The following is a 15531-nucleotide window of genomic DNA, read 5'->3' on the forward strand; positions in this document are numbered from 1 at the left end:
TTTGCACCGGAAAAACAAAGCTCATTTGAGGCGTCTCGCCATCCGAGCCGCCCTTTGTGTCAGCGTGCGAGCCTCGATTGTTTTCTCCTCGGCGAGTAAATGCCCGGCTTAATGTGGTCCCGCGGCTCGGAGAGATGATACCACCAGTTAAGTTCGTAATTATTATGACTACATTCATTCATGAGGATTCCGTTTGCGGCCAAATGAGGATACAGACACGACTTTCTATTCTAGAGCTTTATTTTGTCATTACACATGCAGTGAAATGTCTCCAATGTTATCAACACATCTGGATCGCTATCAAGAGTTTGGAGAACATCTTGATGAAGATGCTGCTTTGGCTTAGGACAATGTGAGACTCCCCACTCCCCACTCCCACCCCCCAATTCCAAATACCTAGATAGCTAGCAATTTGGCCAATAAACACTGTGAGGAATGGCAGCTTGCCATTCTCTCTCGCTGTCTCTGTTTGTCTCTCTTTGTAGCAAGGCCACAGAGAATTGCTTTTGTCTTGTAGCCATTTAGAAAGAAACAAACAGGGACGACACGTGACATTTGAGAAATTTCAAATGTCGTGTTTTCATCGGGAATCATGCAGGTTACAACTTCATCCAATTTAAACATGCGCGTCAAATCTAAAAGGTTGAGAAATACATTTATTGACATAACACCTCTCCATTTCAGTGCTGTTCCAGGGAATGGCTCTTAGAAAACACCTTCCACTTAAAAGACACATTTCTTAGCAATTTCCAATTGTAGAAGCATAGAAGGTATACGAGAAAAACCAAAAGCTTAAGAACATATTGTTCTTTTTTCTTTTCATAAGGCGTCCTCCTTAACTGGTCAGAGCAAACTGCTGAATGAAACAATGTAGCTGGTGTTTCAGAATCATCTGTATCTTATCATTGGGGAGGGGAGGGGAGGGGGGAGAAAAAAAATCCCCTAAACAGAAAAACGTGGAGAGCCAGACTTTTTCTTTCAAAGAGCCTCCAGAGCGCGGCTGTTGTCTTAAAAAGGAAGGAGGGGGGAGATTGCTTTCAGCGGCCTCAGCCCAGGACTGGTTCTCATCATTTTGACAATAAAACTCAAGCAGTTGAAACAAAGCAATGGTTCATGAAGAGAGAGAGAGAGAGAGAGAGAGAGAGAGAATGAAGGGGGCTCGGAGATTTCCGGCGGCCTGCACTGAATTGTCCGCCCCCTTCAAATCCAACAGCCAAAAGAGGAGCAGAGTGGTGATTTTAGGAGCGCTTTGGAGGCTTAATTCCTCTGTGGCACCCCCCCTGGGGCTCAGGGACGCAGTGACCAAAGGGCCTGAAATGGTTCAAAGATGAAGGAGTGATTGTGCTTTAAATTCCCAGAGGTTTGTTTTTGTAGCGTCAGGATTTTATTGCGGCATTTTGTTGCTTTTTTTTTCTACGCGCCAAATATGAAGACAGGCTCTGACGAAGAGCGATGAACGCAAGTAGACCGGGAGTTCAGTTTAGATCCCTCTGATTAGGAAAACGACACCTAGCTGACTTTAGGCACTTGCTGTTGCTTTTGTGTGGACATAAGGAGCAGGCGAGAATATAAGAAATGTCAATCCGTGAACTCCCCCCGCATAACATTCATGTCCATTTGACTCCCAAACTTATCTGAGATCGCCTGGATTAAAGGAGCGCGTTAGTTGTGTCGAATGAGGAAAGACGGGCAGTGCATGCTTTAAACAACGAGGCTGAAAGATTGTTAACACTATTGTATGTATATATTTACAGACAAATCTGTACACTTTTTACATGTTGCTGCTGAGGCTACATCTGCGCTACTACGTTTTTCATTTTTAAGCGCGTTTTCAGACAAAAACGATCTCCATTCACACAAGTTTTAGCTCCAGTCGCAGAAATACTCTCCGTCCATATACACTCACCTAAAGGATTATTCGGAACACCTGTAAGATTTCTCGTTAATGCGATTATCTAATCAACCAATCACATTGCAAAACTACAATTTGCACGAGCTATATAAGACTGAAAAAATATTGTCTGGTCTGATGAGTCTCGATTTCTGTTGAGACATTCAGATGGTAGAGTCAGAATTTGGTGTAAACAGAATGAGAACATGGATCTGTCATGCCTTGTTACCACTGGGCAGGCTGGCGGGGGTGGGGGTGTAATGGTGTGGGGGGGGGATCCCTTTTGCCTTCAGAACTGCCTTAATTCTTTGTGTCATTGATCCAACAAGGTGCTGGAAGAATTCTTTAGAAATGTTGGCCCATATTGATAGGACAGGGTCAAACACGGTATTAGTATGGTGTTCCTAATAATCCTTTAGGCGAGTGTATATATATATATATATATATATATATATATATATATATATATATATATATATATAAATAAAATACAGAAAATACTTTGGAGAAAGAACAACAATGGTGGAAAGTAAGAATAGGGTTTATTAGCTTGGACCGACGACGAGGCTGAACTGTTACTGAAATGAATGTAAGCCTACCTAACCCATAAGACTGGCCGACATGCAACGTCGTTTCCAAAGGTCTCCGTTTGTGCCCTTCCAGATTACAAAGCAAAGCGAGTTGTCATTAGACAACTCGCTTGTGTCAGCAGTGTTTCCGAATGTCTGTTTGACGGGCTCGGAAACACCGAAGTAGTTTGCACCGCGAGGCCTGAACGTGGCAAAAGATAACTCATTTTTTTCAAACCAAAACGTAGTGGTGTAGATGTAGTCTGATGAATGCTTTATAGAAAAGAGTCTATCTCACGCGTCTGCGCTCGTGCAGACCTGTGACAACCTGGGGTCAGAGTCGATCTCGAAGCGGTAGTGGTAGCCCTCCCACACCTCCCGGCAGGCGTCGCGCAGGTCATTGATGCGCTTCTTGATGCCCTTGCGGTTGAGATAAAGTACAAAGAGGAAGATCAGGCCGACGAAGCCCAGGACTATGCCCAAGAAGACGTAAGAGGTCTGCAGAGCAAGGTCCGCCCCCGCGCCGCTCCGGTGGCATCCCAGCGTCAGCGTGCCCACAGCCAGCATGGATGTGTTCCTCATGCTGGCCGGGAAGGCGCACACCAGACCCCTGGCGTCACTGACGCGTCCCTGTGATCTGTTGAGCCACAGAGCAAAAGGTTCGATTCCACACGTGCACGTGAAGGGGTTTTCCCCCAGCAGGAGCTGGGCTCTGGGCAGGGAGTCCAGCTCCCCCAGGCCCTCCTCGGCCACCGTCTTCAGGGCGTTGAGGCTCAGGTCCAGCTCCCGCAGGGCGTCCAGACCCGAGAAGGTGGAGTTGTGGATGGCCACCAGGGAGTTGTTGGAAAGCTGGAGCCGCTGCAGGCTGCCCAGGTGGGAGAAGATGTGCGAGGGTAAGTAGATGAGGCCGTTGTGGGAGAGGTCCAGTCCCCTCAGCATCCCCAGGGAGCTCCAGCGCAGAGACGTGGCCAGGTCCGTCACGGACGAGTGGTTGTAGAGGGCTCGGCTCAGGTTGAGGTCCCGCAGAGACTGGTTCTGCACGGTGAAGGCTTCGGGGTGAACCACCGCCAGCTGGTTGTTGCTCAGATCCAGGGAGCGGAGGCTGCGGAGTCCGGCAAAGGCGTGGGACTCCACCTCGGAAATTCTGGATTTGAGGAGATCCATTAGATATCACTTTCAAATCGCACGCAAGAGCAAGAACGTGACATAAAAACAGGACTGGCTTATTTGGGATCAAAGTAAAAAATAAAATGTAATGTGGTTGTCATTATAATACACTTTAAAAGTCTGCAAAGCCCCTCTTTAAACAAAATGATGAAATCTGCTTGGCTGCTATATTTCTGGAACAATCAGGACTGAACTGATGACTAAGAAAAATACGTCTTTTGCTATTGAGATCAACTGTATCTTAGAGGAATTCTTTTTTTTTTGTAGTTTTGGATTCCCCTTGGTATGTTTGCTTTGCATTATAATAATAATAATGACAAAGACACAGGAGTCACTAGGAGAGTCTTACCTGTTGTTGCTCAGAGACAGGTTCGTCACATTATCCAGCCCTTTAAAACACTCCGGACCGATTCGACGGATCTGATTCCCCGTGATGAACAGATTCCGGGTGTATCCGGGGATCCCGGTCGGGACGCTCCGCAGGTCTCTGGACACGCACTTGACGGTGTGAGCCGCCTCGGAGCACTCGCAGCGCGGAGGGCACGACGCGTAAACGGAGCCGAGCAGCGCGCAGAAAACCACGCGCTGCGCCAAACCCAGCATGTTGGGGAGAGGAGAAAATAAAAACAATAAAAAGAGTGTGCTGTGTCCGAGAGCGGCGAGCGAAAAAAAAAAAAAAGATAGGAAAGACAAGCGCGCACGAGAAAAATGGATAAAAAGGAAACGATCAGCTCCTCCAAGACATCGTTAAGGTCTGCTGTCCCGGCTGGGAATGCGCTTCAACTTTGCATCTCTGCAGAAAAGTGTGGCCGGGAGGCAGGCTCTGATTTCCATGAGAACAGAACTGGGGGTCGTGCTGATCAGAGGAAGGGGGGGGGGGGGCGTTTGATCCTTTGCCGTGGCGAAGCGGGGGCGTCGCTTCTTCTCCAACAATGAAATTAAAAAAGGACCATCGCCTGGCGCGGTGATATGCGGGGAGGGGCTTCTGTCCGGACCCCACGAAGATGTTGCTCTCAGCCTGGAGTAGCCACTGCTGGCATTAGAGAGAGAGAGAGAGAGAGAGAGAGAGAGAGAGAGAGAGAGAGAGAGAGAGAGAGAGAGGAGGAGGAGGAGGAGGAGGAGGAGGAGGAGGAGGAGGAGGAGGAGGAGAAGAAGAAGAAGAAGAAGAAGAAGAAGAAGAAGAAGAAGAAAGTGGCTGCATGCGCTCTCGGCTCTTTTCTCTCCATATTCACAGTTTCGCGCGGGGTGTAGCCAAATATAATCATGTGGCGTCAAAGGCGTCTCCAATTACGCAGCCCCTCACACCTGAAATTTGGATATGGAAATCTGGACTTTTATGATTGTAATGCAGGACAAAAAAAAAAAAAAAATGTTTTTAAATAACAAAATATGATATAAAAGTCCCATAAGGGCATATTTAAATACTAGTATGTTGTCAGGAATCGTTCTGGTTTTGTTTTATAGAAGTTATAAAAAATTGCTGTTAAATGCAATGACTTTGCCATAACTTGACTATATAATAGTTGTTGGATTGGATGTCCCTGGTGGTGGTATGGTAAATGTGGGGGAGGGGTGTGTGTGAGTGTTGGGGGGCTAGACTAATAAAAGCCTTTGATCCCCCTTCTCTTGAATGGCATGATGCTCTGCAGGATAATGGCCACTGAGTGGGACTTTGAGCCACTAGATGGATGGATGGATGGATGGATGGATGGATGGATAGATAGATAGATAGATAGATAGATAGTAAGTAGAGTATCAAAGCTGAGACGGCTTCCCTTTCCTCAATGTTCATTCTGAGATCTTAATGATTATTACAGGAATCACTTCGGAGTGTATTAATAGAAACTTCAGCTTTGCCTTTCAGAGCGCCTTGAAATCCTAACATCATCCCTCCTGCTGACAGCCTTGATGGAACACACGGTTGTCATAATTCAGTGATGGAAAAATCCAGGTTTTACACGAATAAAAAATAAAAAAACTCCCAACAAATTTCTACAATAATAGACATCTTTATTGGCAATTCTAGCTGTTAAGTCATAAACACATTCAGATTTCACACTTAAAATCCCTCGTGGGCTATTATGATCTGCAGCATAAAAGATATTTTTGGGGGATTAGAGAAACAAAAGAGGGTTTTGAAATTGCAGAGCGGTATGAGTATATATGGATAGTAGTGGCACTAATAATAGCATCCCCAACTGTCTTTTGTCAGCGGACTGAATCGCTGGGACCACAGGTCTCCACATTCCTGGACCTGGCTCTAGGATACAACAAGGCCCCGCAGCAGGAGCATCCAAAACCATTCAGATCATCGCCACTCAATGATGCATTCTTGCACATGCACTCCAATAAAGGGTCAGTGTACTATTTGTCTTCTAAAGTCCTAAAAAATTATATATATATATATATATATATATATATATATATATATATATATATATATATATATATATATATATATATATATATATATATATATATATATATATATATATATATATATATATATATATATATATATTCATTCATTCCCTTAATTGCTCAAAATGTAATGAATGAGCTGTTTCACTAAAGAAAACAAGTGACATATTCAAGGACAGTTTGTCTCCCATTTTCCAACATTTAGCGCAATTACAGAGAACCAAATGGCTTTTCATTTTTCGGTTTGTTTCTATAGGTATTTTCCACGGCCGCATTCTCTAAATTTGCACAGAGACTGCAGATGATGAGCAGATATATAATTTCTTTTTATACACATGCTACTTTGAGTAACATCACTCTGAATGCAGGGTCCACCAGTCTGCTTGTTTGCATTCAAAGTCCAAAATCTTAATTTCCCAATAATTTCAAATATAAATATTTGACACAAAAGGTGACACACTAGTGACATGGATTTATATAAAATTAAAATAAAAAAAACAGCCATGAAGTGTCACAGCAAGAAGGTTTAAAACATTCCCAAAACAATATTTGTCATAAAGAGTATTTATTGTTACAAATAGAGGGCAGATTCTCAGTTTATTCGTTTTAATGCTTTGACAAAATGTCTCTGCAGCTCTAATCTACTGAGACTGTAGCTCCACACGGCACAGCACAGGCTACTGCGTCTAACATTAACATAAGCAGGCCTTTTACAGTCTAATTTATTATTTATTCTTGCTAAGGTTTACCAACATTCGCATAAAACCTGAACAAGATTAAGAGAACAATATGGAGTAATACGTATAAAAACCAATCATGAGTATTAATCAAGAAGCCACAGTATGTATCAAACACCAACTTCTCTCTCTCAAACACTAGTATTCTTGCACGCATGCAACACACACACACCAGCATGCTTCATGCTCTCTCCGATCGCTGTCACACACACACACACACACACACACACACACACACACACACACACACACACACACACACACACACACACACACACACACACACACACACACACACACACACACACACACACACACACACACACACACACACACACACACACACACACACACACACACACACACACACACACACACACACACACACACACACACCTGATTCGCTGCCGAGCGAAGAGGATATATGCACAAGTGGAGTAAAAGGGGATAAAAATTACACTTGTAAATTATTCAAAAAGGACAGATCTGTAGAGTGTGCGATCAAGTTTGCAAAGTATATAAAGAGCACCTGGTGTAAAGTTTAATGTGTGATCAAATATTTACAGGCAACATGGGTGAAATACACGCAAGAGGCCACAGAATATCTGCTTTCAACAGAAGCCCGAGGAGGAGAGCAATGTAGAAAACCCGCACTGCGTTAGCCCTAAACCCTAAATACAGTCAAATAAAACTGGTTTTTAAATTTCGTAAAACATCAAACTCTAAATGACATCTACTTTGGCTTATTGCAGGACGTTGGCCCGTATATGATCAAAGCTTTGCGAAACGGCGCTGACATTTCACAATGACCTTCCAATCTGATGTGCAGATGTGGAAAACAGCAGGAGCGCCGCTGGTTAGGGGCTGGGGCGACTAGGCATATATTCAGCGGGGGGGGGGGCGACTGAGAGAAACCTGAGGATCCTGGCTACCTGCTGCTTCTGGCAGCACCGGGGACAAAAGAGAGGGCTCGCCACTTCTTTTTCCTTGTTTGATTGCAAACAATGAGGGGATTTAAATCTACTCACGACGGCCATGGCAACGGATTTCGAGTGCCAACCATCATGTGGAATTAACTTCTTTTTTTTTTTTTCTTCAAAAATAACACAAAATTAAAATATAATATATGAAAGGATCTGTGAGAGAGCTCTTTTTCTTTTTAGGCACTGACTCCCTCTTCCTATAAAGTCAATATTTCAAAATGAAAAATGTCTCAGGTTAAACAAAAAGACCAGACCAAATTTCAGGACTCTGATCCATTAACGGGCTTTTCATTCAACAACCTTGGACTCGCCAATGGAACCGTTCCACTAAAATAACGAGTTAGACATTCAAGGACACAGTTTGACTTGGTCTTCCATTCTCCTACATTTGGCACGAGTGCAGAAAGGCTCAACTATTCTGTTGCTTTCTCTGGGTATTCTCCACGGCCACATTCACTGAGGTTGCTACAGTCGTTGCACAGATGATCTGTAGTTAAGAGGTATGAAAACATTTATCGTAAACCTATTACAGTACCATGAGGTGATACATGGAATACATGTACAATGTATCTCTGAGAAAATATTTCTTTTTAGAAGATGCTGACTTATTTTTTGTTTGTTGATATCCTACAGAGTTAAGTAAAAAAATGCACAAAAATACAAACTGCTCTGGCATGTTCCGCTTTAAGTCGCAGTACTGGAGAAGAGCTACATTAGATCAAGCATGAAATGCAATAAATTCCCTAGAAAGGCATCTAATTGACTTAACGTGTTTGTGCTCCCCAGTATAGTAAAAAAAAAAAATACAAAAAAAATGGCATCCTAGAAGCACTGGAATCATGGGATTACACTTCCAATCCATTATAAAGTAAGATCATCGAAATCGGACAGCAAGGCAGGAATGTGTTCCTTGGGAGAATTCAAACGGTAAGTATGTTCCTCTATTCAACTATCTACTACGACTAACGCAACGTCTACGCTTCGCAGGAGGCGATGGCTTAAACCTGCCGTTAGGCCTTCAACAGTCACAATCCATTACGCGTGTTTGTGCGGTTGGCGGGGTGTTCCAGTCACTTCTCTTGAAATAAATGACTCAATAGAAATGCATATCCGTAAAGAGGGCGTTCCAGCTTCACATACCGGAGGTGTGCCAGTTAACAGGCTGCCTGCCCCCCCCCCCCCACAAACCAAAGCATGTGTTTCACATTCCTGTTCAACAATCTTCTCTCGGAGGTAAGTAGTCTTCATGTCTTCCCATTACTTTTTGGCTCCCCTTGTTGTTTGAAAGGACAACCCCACTTTGGACCTGCGGGAGGGGGGGGGGTTCCACTGTGTCCTGAACCTGGCTCCCCAGGTCACCGCAGGTTGATGGCCAGGGTCACTGCTAGGATGATGGCCGTCAGCATCAGGAAAGGTAGCCAGGTCTTCAGAAAGCCTGCACAGCTGGATCAGGCAGAGGACACCCACAGAGAGGAGAAAGAGAGACAGATAAATGAAGGGGGGGGGAGGAGAAGAGGCATGGAGAGCAATATATGTACTCATCTTTTTCGTACCAGCGTACAAAGCCCATTTACCTAGCCTGGAAAACCAGACAAATCGGCCAGCTCGTGTTTCATTTGGCGTATCCACCACGGGGCGGGTTTAAGACGATGCTTGAACGCCGTTGCTGGACATAACTGGCACTCTCGGTCCAGCGCAACGCACCAGCCTCACGGAACTCAGATCGCACTGTCAAACTCGGCGGTTCTGATCAAAATACGAATCAAGGTTCTGTTTCTGTATTGCTTATTTGTCGCCTAAAATGTTTTCAGAAACACATTTTAGTGTACCTTTTAGCGGTAATTCGAGGAAACTGCCGCCATTTTATTCCTGCTTCAAAAACGGACCAAGTACCGCCTTAACGTGCATTTGTCGCTTAGCGCTACATCACTCCGATTGGTTTTAGGCCAGGTTTCTTTGCTCTGATTGGTTGTAGGTCTATTAGTTGCATCCAGAGGCATTTTGGTCTGTGCCGTTGATAACAACGATACTAGAAGGAAAGCAAAGTAAAAGGTTCATTTTTATTTATTTCAGGTTTATTTAACAGGGACAATGCACACTAATAATACATATAAAAATGTCAAATGTGCCAGATTTTTACATCTGCTGTCCCTGGACAGATCGTACAATGTCACACCTAAAAAGATAAAAAGGATTATAATAGGACATACAGGTTTAGCCCAATACAAGTAAATTTGACTATAAATGTAAAAAAATAAAAAAATAGAAATGACAAGATCAGCATATAAACAAGAACAGTTGGTCAATATCAACACCAACATACACAAGCCAAACTGTCAGTCCGTGTAACACACAACCTCACAGGCATAGCACAAGTGGCACGAACAGGCAGACACAGTTGCCACTGTGCACCAGAGTGACTACAGAGGGAAGGGACTGTAGGGGACCAGAGAGCCACTGGGATGTGTAGTCCATCCCTGTAACACAAGTTCTCAAAAGGCCATCTGGAGCAATGTCCTATATACACTCTTACTACTTCCCCCACAACAGGTTCAAGGCATACCAGTAAAATCCTGCCTGAGCCCCTGGGATCACGGTGAGGAACCTCATTCACAAGCTTCAGCCCTACTTCTTATGGTGGCTTGAAAAAAAAAAAGAGCAGCTTCAGATTATAGGGTAGGCTCTAGTTTGGGCCTTTGAGGCAAATAAAATGCAGATATTTTTGGACAGAAGACTATTGACTGTCCTATGGATGTGAACAACCTCAAGCACCTTTCAGCTTCATAGTAATCGGTCACCATTTCTCTTTAAATCCACTGCGATAGATCAGAGCTACAACATTATGTTTCTATGTGGAAAAAGTAGAACTATTCCAAATGATATCTTTTTTTTTTTTTTTATGTTTAACATGAGGCTTTGTGCTGCAAGTCAGTCATGTACGGTATTTTCAGGTCAAATGAAATGATGTCCGAGACGTTTCACGTGCCGTTGCTATGGCGATCAGCTGAGAATCCCACCTACGCTGAGGGGGTACAATCCATCGAGTGCAAACACGGCGACAGACTTGTAGAGAGCAACACGCAGAATTAAAACTGTAATCTATCACGTTTTTAAACAAATGTTAATGCAATATTAAAAAAAAAATAAAAATAGAAAATCGGCTTATGGGGTCACGCCTGTTTTGGTTGACAATGCCAATTGAGTCCACTCCAGAACAGATTTGATGTGATGTTAACACCAGATTTATATTTTCACACACAGAGATCATCAGCATAATTCAAGCGGTATCTTTTTTTTATTCCGTGTGAAAGGTCCCATGTTTTTAAGTTATGTCGCACATCCTTCCCCAACAACTCTACTTGTCTTTGCCACAGCTGGAACGTTTACTTGGTTTTCTACACCACACATCGCTCTAACCCCAGCACACAGTATCCCCAAGGGCTGGACATGTTACCCCTTCTTACCTGACATGTTTTCCATGGATCAGAGCGAGGAGGCAGAGGTTGACCATGTTCCAAGAGGTGCTGTTTTCATAGCGCATCAGATTCAGAGCCATGGCGACATGCGAGTGACAGTTGTCACAGCAGAGGTTGTGCTTGGGAGAAAACAAAGAGCGCAAAAAATCGTTACTGGCGTTTCCACTTTCACGTATAAAAAGTAAATAAAAGACATGTCCACAAGAGCGCTTATTTACCATCCTGTGCTTATACTCCTCTGAAGCATCGTGCACCGCCGTGTCCCAGGCATTGGAGCCACTAGCGTAGACTTTGCTAACGTCAAGGATCCAGTACCTACAGTACATTCAAAGACAAACGACTGTATTGTTGTGCAGGTAGGATGTCAGGAAACAGGGTTTGTTCGGACTATACCTCTGTAGCAATATGTTCCCTGAAAGATCAGGGAGAGTCACAGCAGCCACCACAACCCAAATATTTTCATTTACTTACTTTGTTGGTCTTCCAAAAGCCATGTTGTCTTCCTGCAACAAAAAAATGTTTCTTTAAATTTGCCTGGGCTCATTGTGCGTTCTTTTTTTTTGTACTACACTTATACTAAATGCAAACGGAGCCAGACATCTGTGTTGGCAGTAAAAATGTAAACCTAAATCAGCCCTTTGAAAGATTTTCCCACTCAGAAACGAACTGTTTCTAATGATGTGATGAACAATCCCATGTGTGCATTGACACATATGGGAACCGGGATATGTCATTTAGATGGTTTAGTGCTTTGACTTTAGAAAATGCGCCTCACATCCTGTTTGTCTGTATTTGTCAACAACTGTGTGTGAAACGGCCAAATGGCTCCTTGCTATGTATGCGTGTATGCCAATTGTTTATGAAATGGCTGATGCAACTATATTTGGTTAGGTTGGTTGCAGGCGACAGACGAAACTAAACTAAACGAGTATTTAGCCATATTTGGGCAGAATATGTAATAGTTTGAAACATAGTGAAAGTACAGATGAAGAACAAAGAAGAGGATTATTCAGTAGGAGGGGTTTACTGCGTTTTTCTGTTAACTCGCTTTGCTGTTAAACCGAGTTAGCATTGGAATCCACTGGAATTGACGGTGCAGTAAGTATCCCTATTTTCTGTTATTTTGGCACTTTCCTCACCTACCTCACTTCCTGGAGCTCACTTCCTTTCCTCATCACTGATTGGTTCTTGCTCCCACCTGTCACCCCTAATTACCTGATTGAGTCCACCTGGTCACCACTCCTCCTCCATCACACCTTCACTAAGAGGGCAGCTGGTAAGATGAGTTTTATATTGCACTTCAATTCTTAATAACACGTCCAAGTTATTTAAGTGACAGCTTTATTTATCCTTACTTCTTGAAGATGGACATGTGAGAATGTTGACTATTTGTTTTCTTTCAGATTCCCCAACCCATGTGTGTCTCTTTTTGCTATCTTTTCATTTGCATCCCCATTTTGTGGAAATAAATGTTTGTTAATGTTGTCTAAAGTCTTGTGGCTCACGCATTCTGACCGATGCCCCGCGATGCTAGAACTCGACCTCCTTAACAGACTAAGTCCCATTCCTCGGGAGGGAGCAAGTTACAAACGTTTCAGTCTACTTTCAAGCTCAAGGGGTGAGTGTTTGATAACTACTTCACAAAAGTCTTCAGTGGACCGCTGCTAAATGCTAAAAGTCGTCAACGCTCCTACTCCTTGTTTTACCGGATTATCCAATGTGCTAATGTTAAGTCACTGTACTTAATTTCTCATACATATTGTACAGTACCAGTCATTACTCACTGAGACAAAGTAAGGTCCAGCAAAGTCCCGGATGACACCAGTGGAAGTACAGATTCCCATGTGGCCAATGAATGGAAACAGCCATCTGGAAAAAAAAACTTGCAAATGTAATATTAAAACTTAAAAAGTTCGTACATTATATTTTGGCCAGTACACACAAGGCCAGTGTTATGTTTTGTAAGTGTTAAATGTACAATACTCAAACTGCAGTCGGAGGTAGCACTAAATTACATGTGTAACATAACTGTTTTGTGGAAAAAAGGGTAATCAATTCACTTTTAATCTGGTTCAGAAATTCAAACTGATTTTACAGTTTAATGTGGAAATTAGGGCTGTGCTCGATTTAAAGAAATTCTTAGTCGACTAACACTCAATTGTATCGACTAATCGATTATTTGATTTAATCGACAGATCTGTAAATCTGAGTTTCTCCGCAAAGAGTCATGCAAAAGCAACACTTTAATTCTTGTGTTTACCAGAGATGTGCTCGTACGTTTCTTGGAAATAAGTCATTCAGCATGAAAAAAGCATCAAACGTGACTAATCGACTAAAGAAATCTAAGTTGACTAAGACCAACACGACCGATTAGTCGACTAAGAGAGAGCAGCCTCAGTGGAAATAATTGGCTGATATTGTTGAATTAGTACTGCTATATACAGCTGCCAGCACTTTATCAACGGAAGATAACTATTTAAAACATAAATAACATGAAATAATTTCAAAAGTTGTAATATATCTCCTCTGCATCGACTACTAACTCCATTGTTCTACGAATATAATTAGCAAGTGTTTGAAAACATGAACATGTGACTGACCAGTAGCATTAGTATTCTGACGTTCATTTTAAGAAGGCTGACTTTAAGTGTAGTAAGCCTTCAAGTATTCAGCATGTGAAAGTTTGCCAATTTAGTTAACTTGGTGTAATGTGGCTTTCTGATGTAGGCTTCGCTTAATGAACGTTTTATATGGACCGACATTTTCAATTATTCGCTAACAGTAAACAAATCATCTGACTCTTACCAACAGCGAGGCCGCACCAATAAACACGGCGAGGCCACATTAATAAACACTTAATTTTTTAAAAAAGGAAGTCCGCAACAGGATGGTATTGTACGTCTGCTAGCTAGCTAAGCTAATAAAGCTGTCACTTCCACCCGAGGTTTTGGGTCAGAAGCAGACTTGCAGGGGACGTCGATAACTCACGATAACACGGGGATAGGTGTCCACACAATACAGTATGGATAGCGACTGGCCTCTGGGTTAATTTTCTCAGACGCTATGTGGTAATTCTTCATGGTGTCTTTTTCAACAACATCCGCCATCACCAGCTGTGGAAAATGAACTTCATGTGTCCCATTTAAAGCTGCGTCAAGTCGCCCAACTAACACAGAACAATACCGGAAATGTGATTCTTGGCTTCAAAATAATGTGCACGTTTTGGTAATGAATATGGCTAATAAGTAGAGGGATACATCATGCGCAGCGTCATGAACAATTTCAATGAAATAATATGCATTTTAACTTTTAAGACGAAAACTGACTGGCGTGTTACAGTTTTTTATGATCACTATGAGACATTTTTCAATACTTTTAACAACTTTCCTAAACTCTTACCAGTTAGCACAACATCTGTCTGTGGAGGCTATACAATTAACACATTTCTTGTTGCTTTGACTCAAAATTCATACAGTTAACACAAATTTAAAATGCTTGAACTTCTTTTACACACAAGATCCACCAAGACCAAAACAATGGACTTTTATTGCCAAATTTACAAATGCTTTCACACTGTATGTCAGAACAGATAACATGTTCTAAACCTAACTTATAGGCTAAAGTCAAAGTGAACAGCTGTTCATATTGTAAATTGAAACTCAAATATATCCCCTGGTTTTTATACATGTATTTATTGAGAAACGGCTGATTTAAAGTTATGCAAATAGATCAATCACAGCTGATTCCCTTCTAGGAAACCCACTCAGGTGTTGAGGTTCTTTCAATCGCATGATCATATGGTAGTACAGTAAAAGAGGACCTATTTGAACAATATACTGTAGATGAACACAGAAAATAAGAAAAATGCCTTCACAAGGGAGAGGTAGAGGAGTACCAGGACAATTCTATCTCTGTCTCTTTTTTTTTTTTTTCATAAACCGTACATTCTATAAAGCTACTCTGAGATGGGTCATTCATTTTTTGTATTGAATCTCTGCAGCAAAAGAAACAAAATGGTGGCCAGGTTGGATCAGTGGAGCAGGCGCACATATACTTGGAGGTTTATGCCTCGACACAGAGGTCCAGGGTTCAAATCTGACTTGTGACAATTTCCTGCATGTCTTCCCCCTTTCTCTCACCTAGCTGTCCTGTCAAATAAAAGCGGAAAAGCCCAAAAAATTATCTTAAATATGCATGCATTTACTAAACAAACCAAAATTTAGAGAGGCTTCAAGAGAAACTGCAGTGCTAAACACAATCTATGAACAATACAATCATTGTCTGTTA

At 42.4% G+C, this 15531-nt stretch overlaps 2 protein-coding genes across 4 annotated transcripts; both read right to left on the minus strand.

The window, feature by feature from the left end:
* Positions 1–2393: 2393 nt before the first annotated feature.
* Positions 2394–4497, minus strand: tpbga (trophoblast glycoprotein a). Its single transcript, XM_039819825.1, has 2 exons — positions 3977–4497; positions 2394–3604 (listed from the first exon to the last, which is right to left on the minus strand). The coding sequence occupies exons 1-2, from the start codon at positions 4228–4230 to the stop codon at positions 2755–2757; spliced, it is 1104 nt and encodes a 367-aa protein (XP_039675759.1). The 5' UTR covers positions 4231–4497; the 3' UTR covers positions 2394–2754.
* A 2099-nt stretch (positions 4498–6596) lies between these two features.
* tmem222b (transmembrane protein 222b) lies at positions 6597–14418 on the minus strand. 3 transcript variants are annotated; one of them, XM_039819830.1, is made up of 6 exons: positions 14233–14415; positions 13029–13113; positions 11716–11747; positions 11463–11559; positions 11233–11363; positions 6597–9211 (listed from the first exon to the last, which is right to left on the minus strand). In XM_039819830.1, exons 1-6 carry the CDS (start codon positions 14349–14351, stop codon positions 9124–9126), a joined length of 552 nt encoding a protein of 183 aa, XP_039675764.1. In that variant the 5' UTR covers positions 14352–14415; the 3' UTR covers positions 6597–9123. The 3 variants fall into 3 exon arrangements, with proteins under 3 accessions (XP_039675764.1, XP_039675765.1, XP_039675767.1); XM_039819831.1 differs by lacking the exon at positions 6597–9211 and adding an exon at positions 9242–9944 and having other exon boundaries at positions 14233–14418; XM_039819833.1 differs by lacking the exon at positions 6597–9211 and adding an exon at positions 9959–10409 and having other exon boundaries at positions 14233–14417.
* Between the last annotated feature and the right edge of the window lie 1113 nt (positions 14419–15531).

Source organism: Perca fluviatilis, chromosome 13, assembly GCF_010015445.1.
Source record: "Perca fluviatilis chromosome 13, GENO_Pfluv_1.0, whole genome shotgun sequence".
Lineage (NCBI taxonomy): Eukaryota > Metazoa > Chordata > Actinopteri > Perciformes > Percidae > Perca > Perca fluviatilis.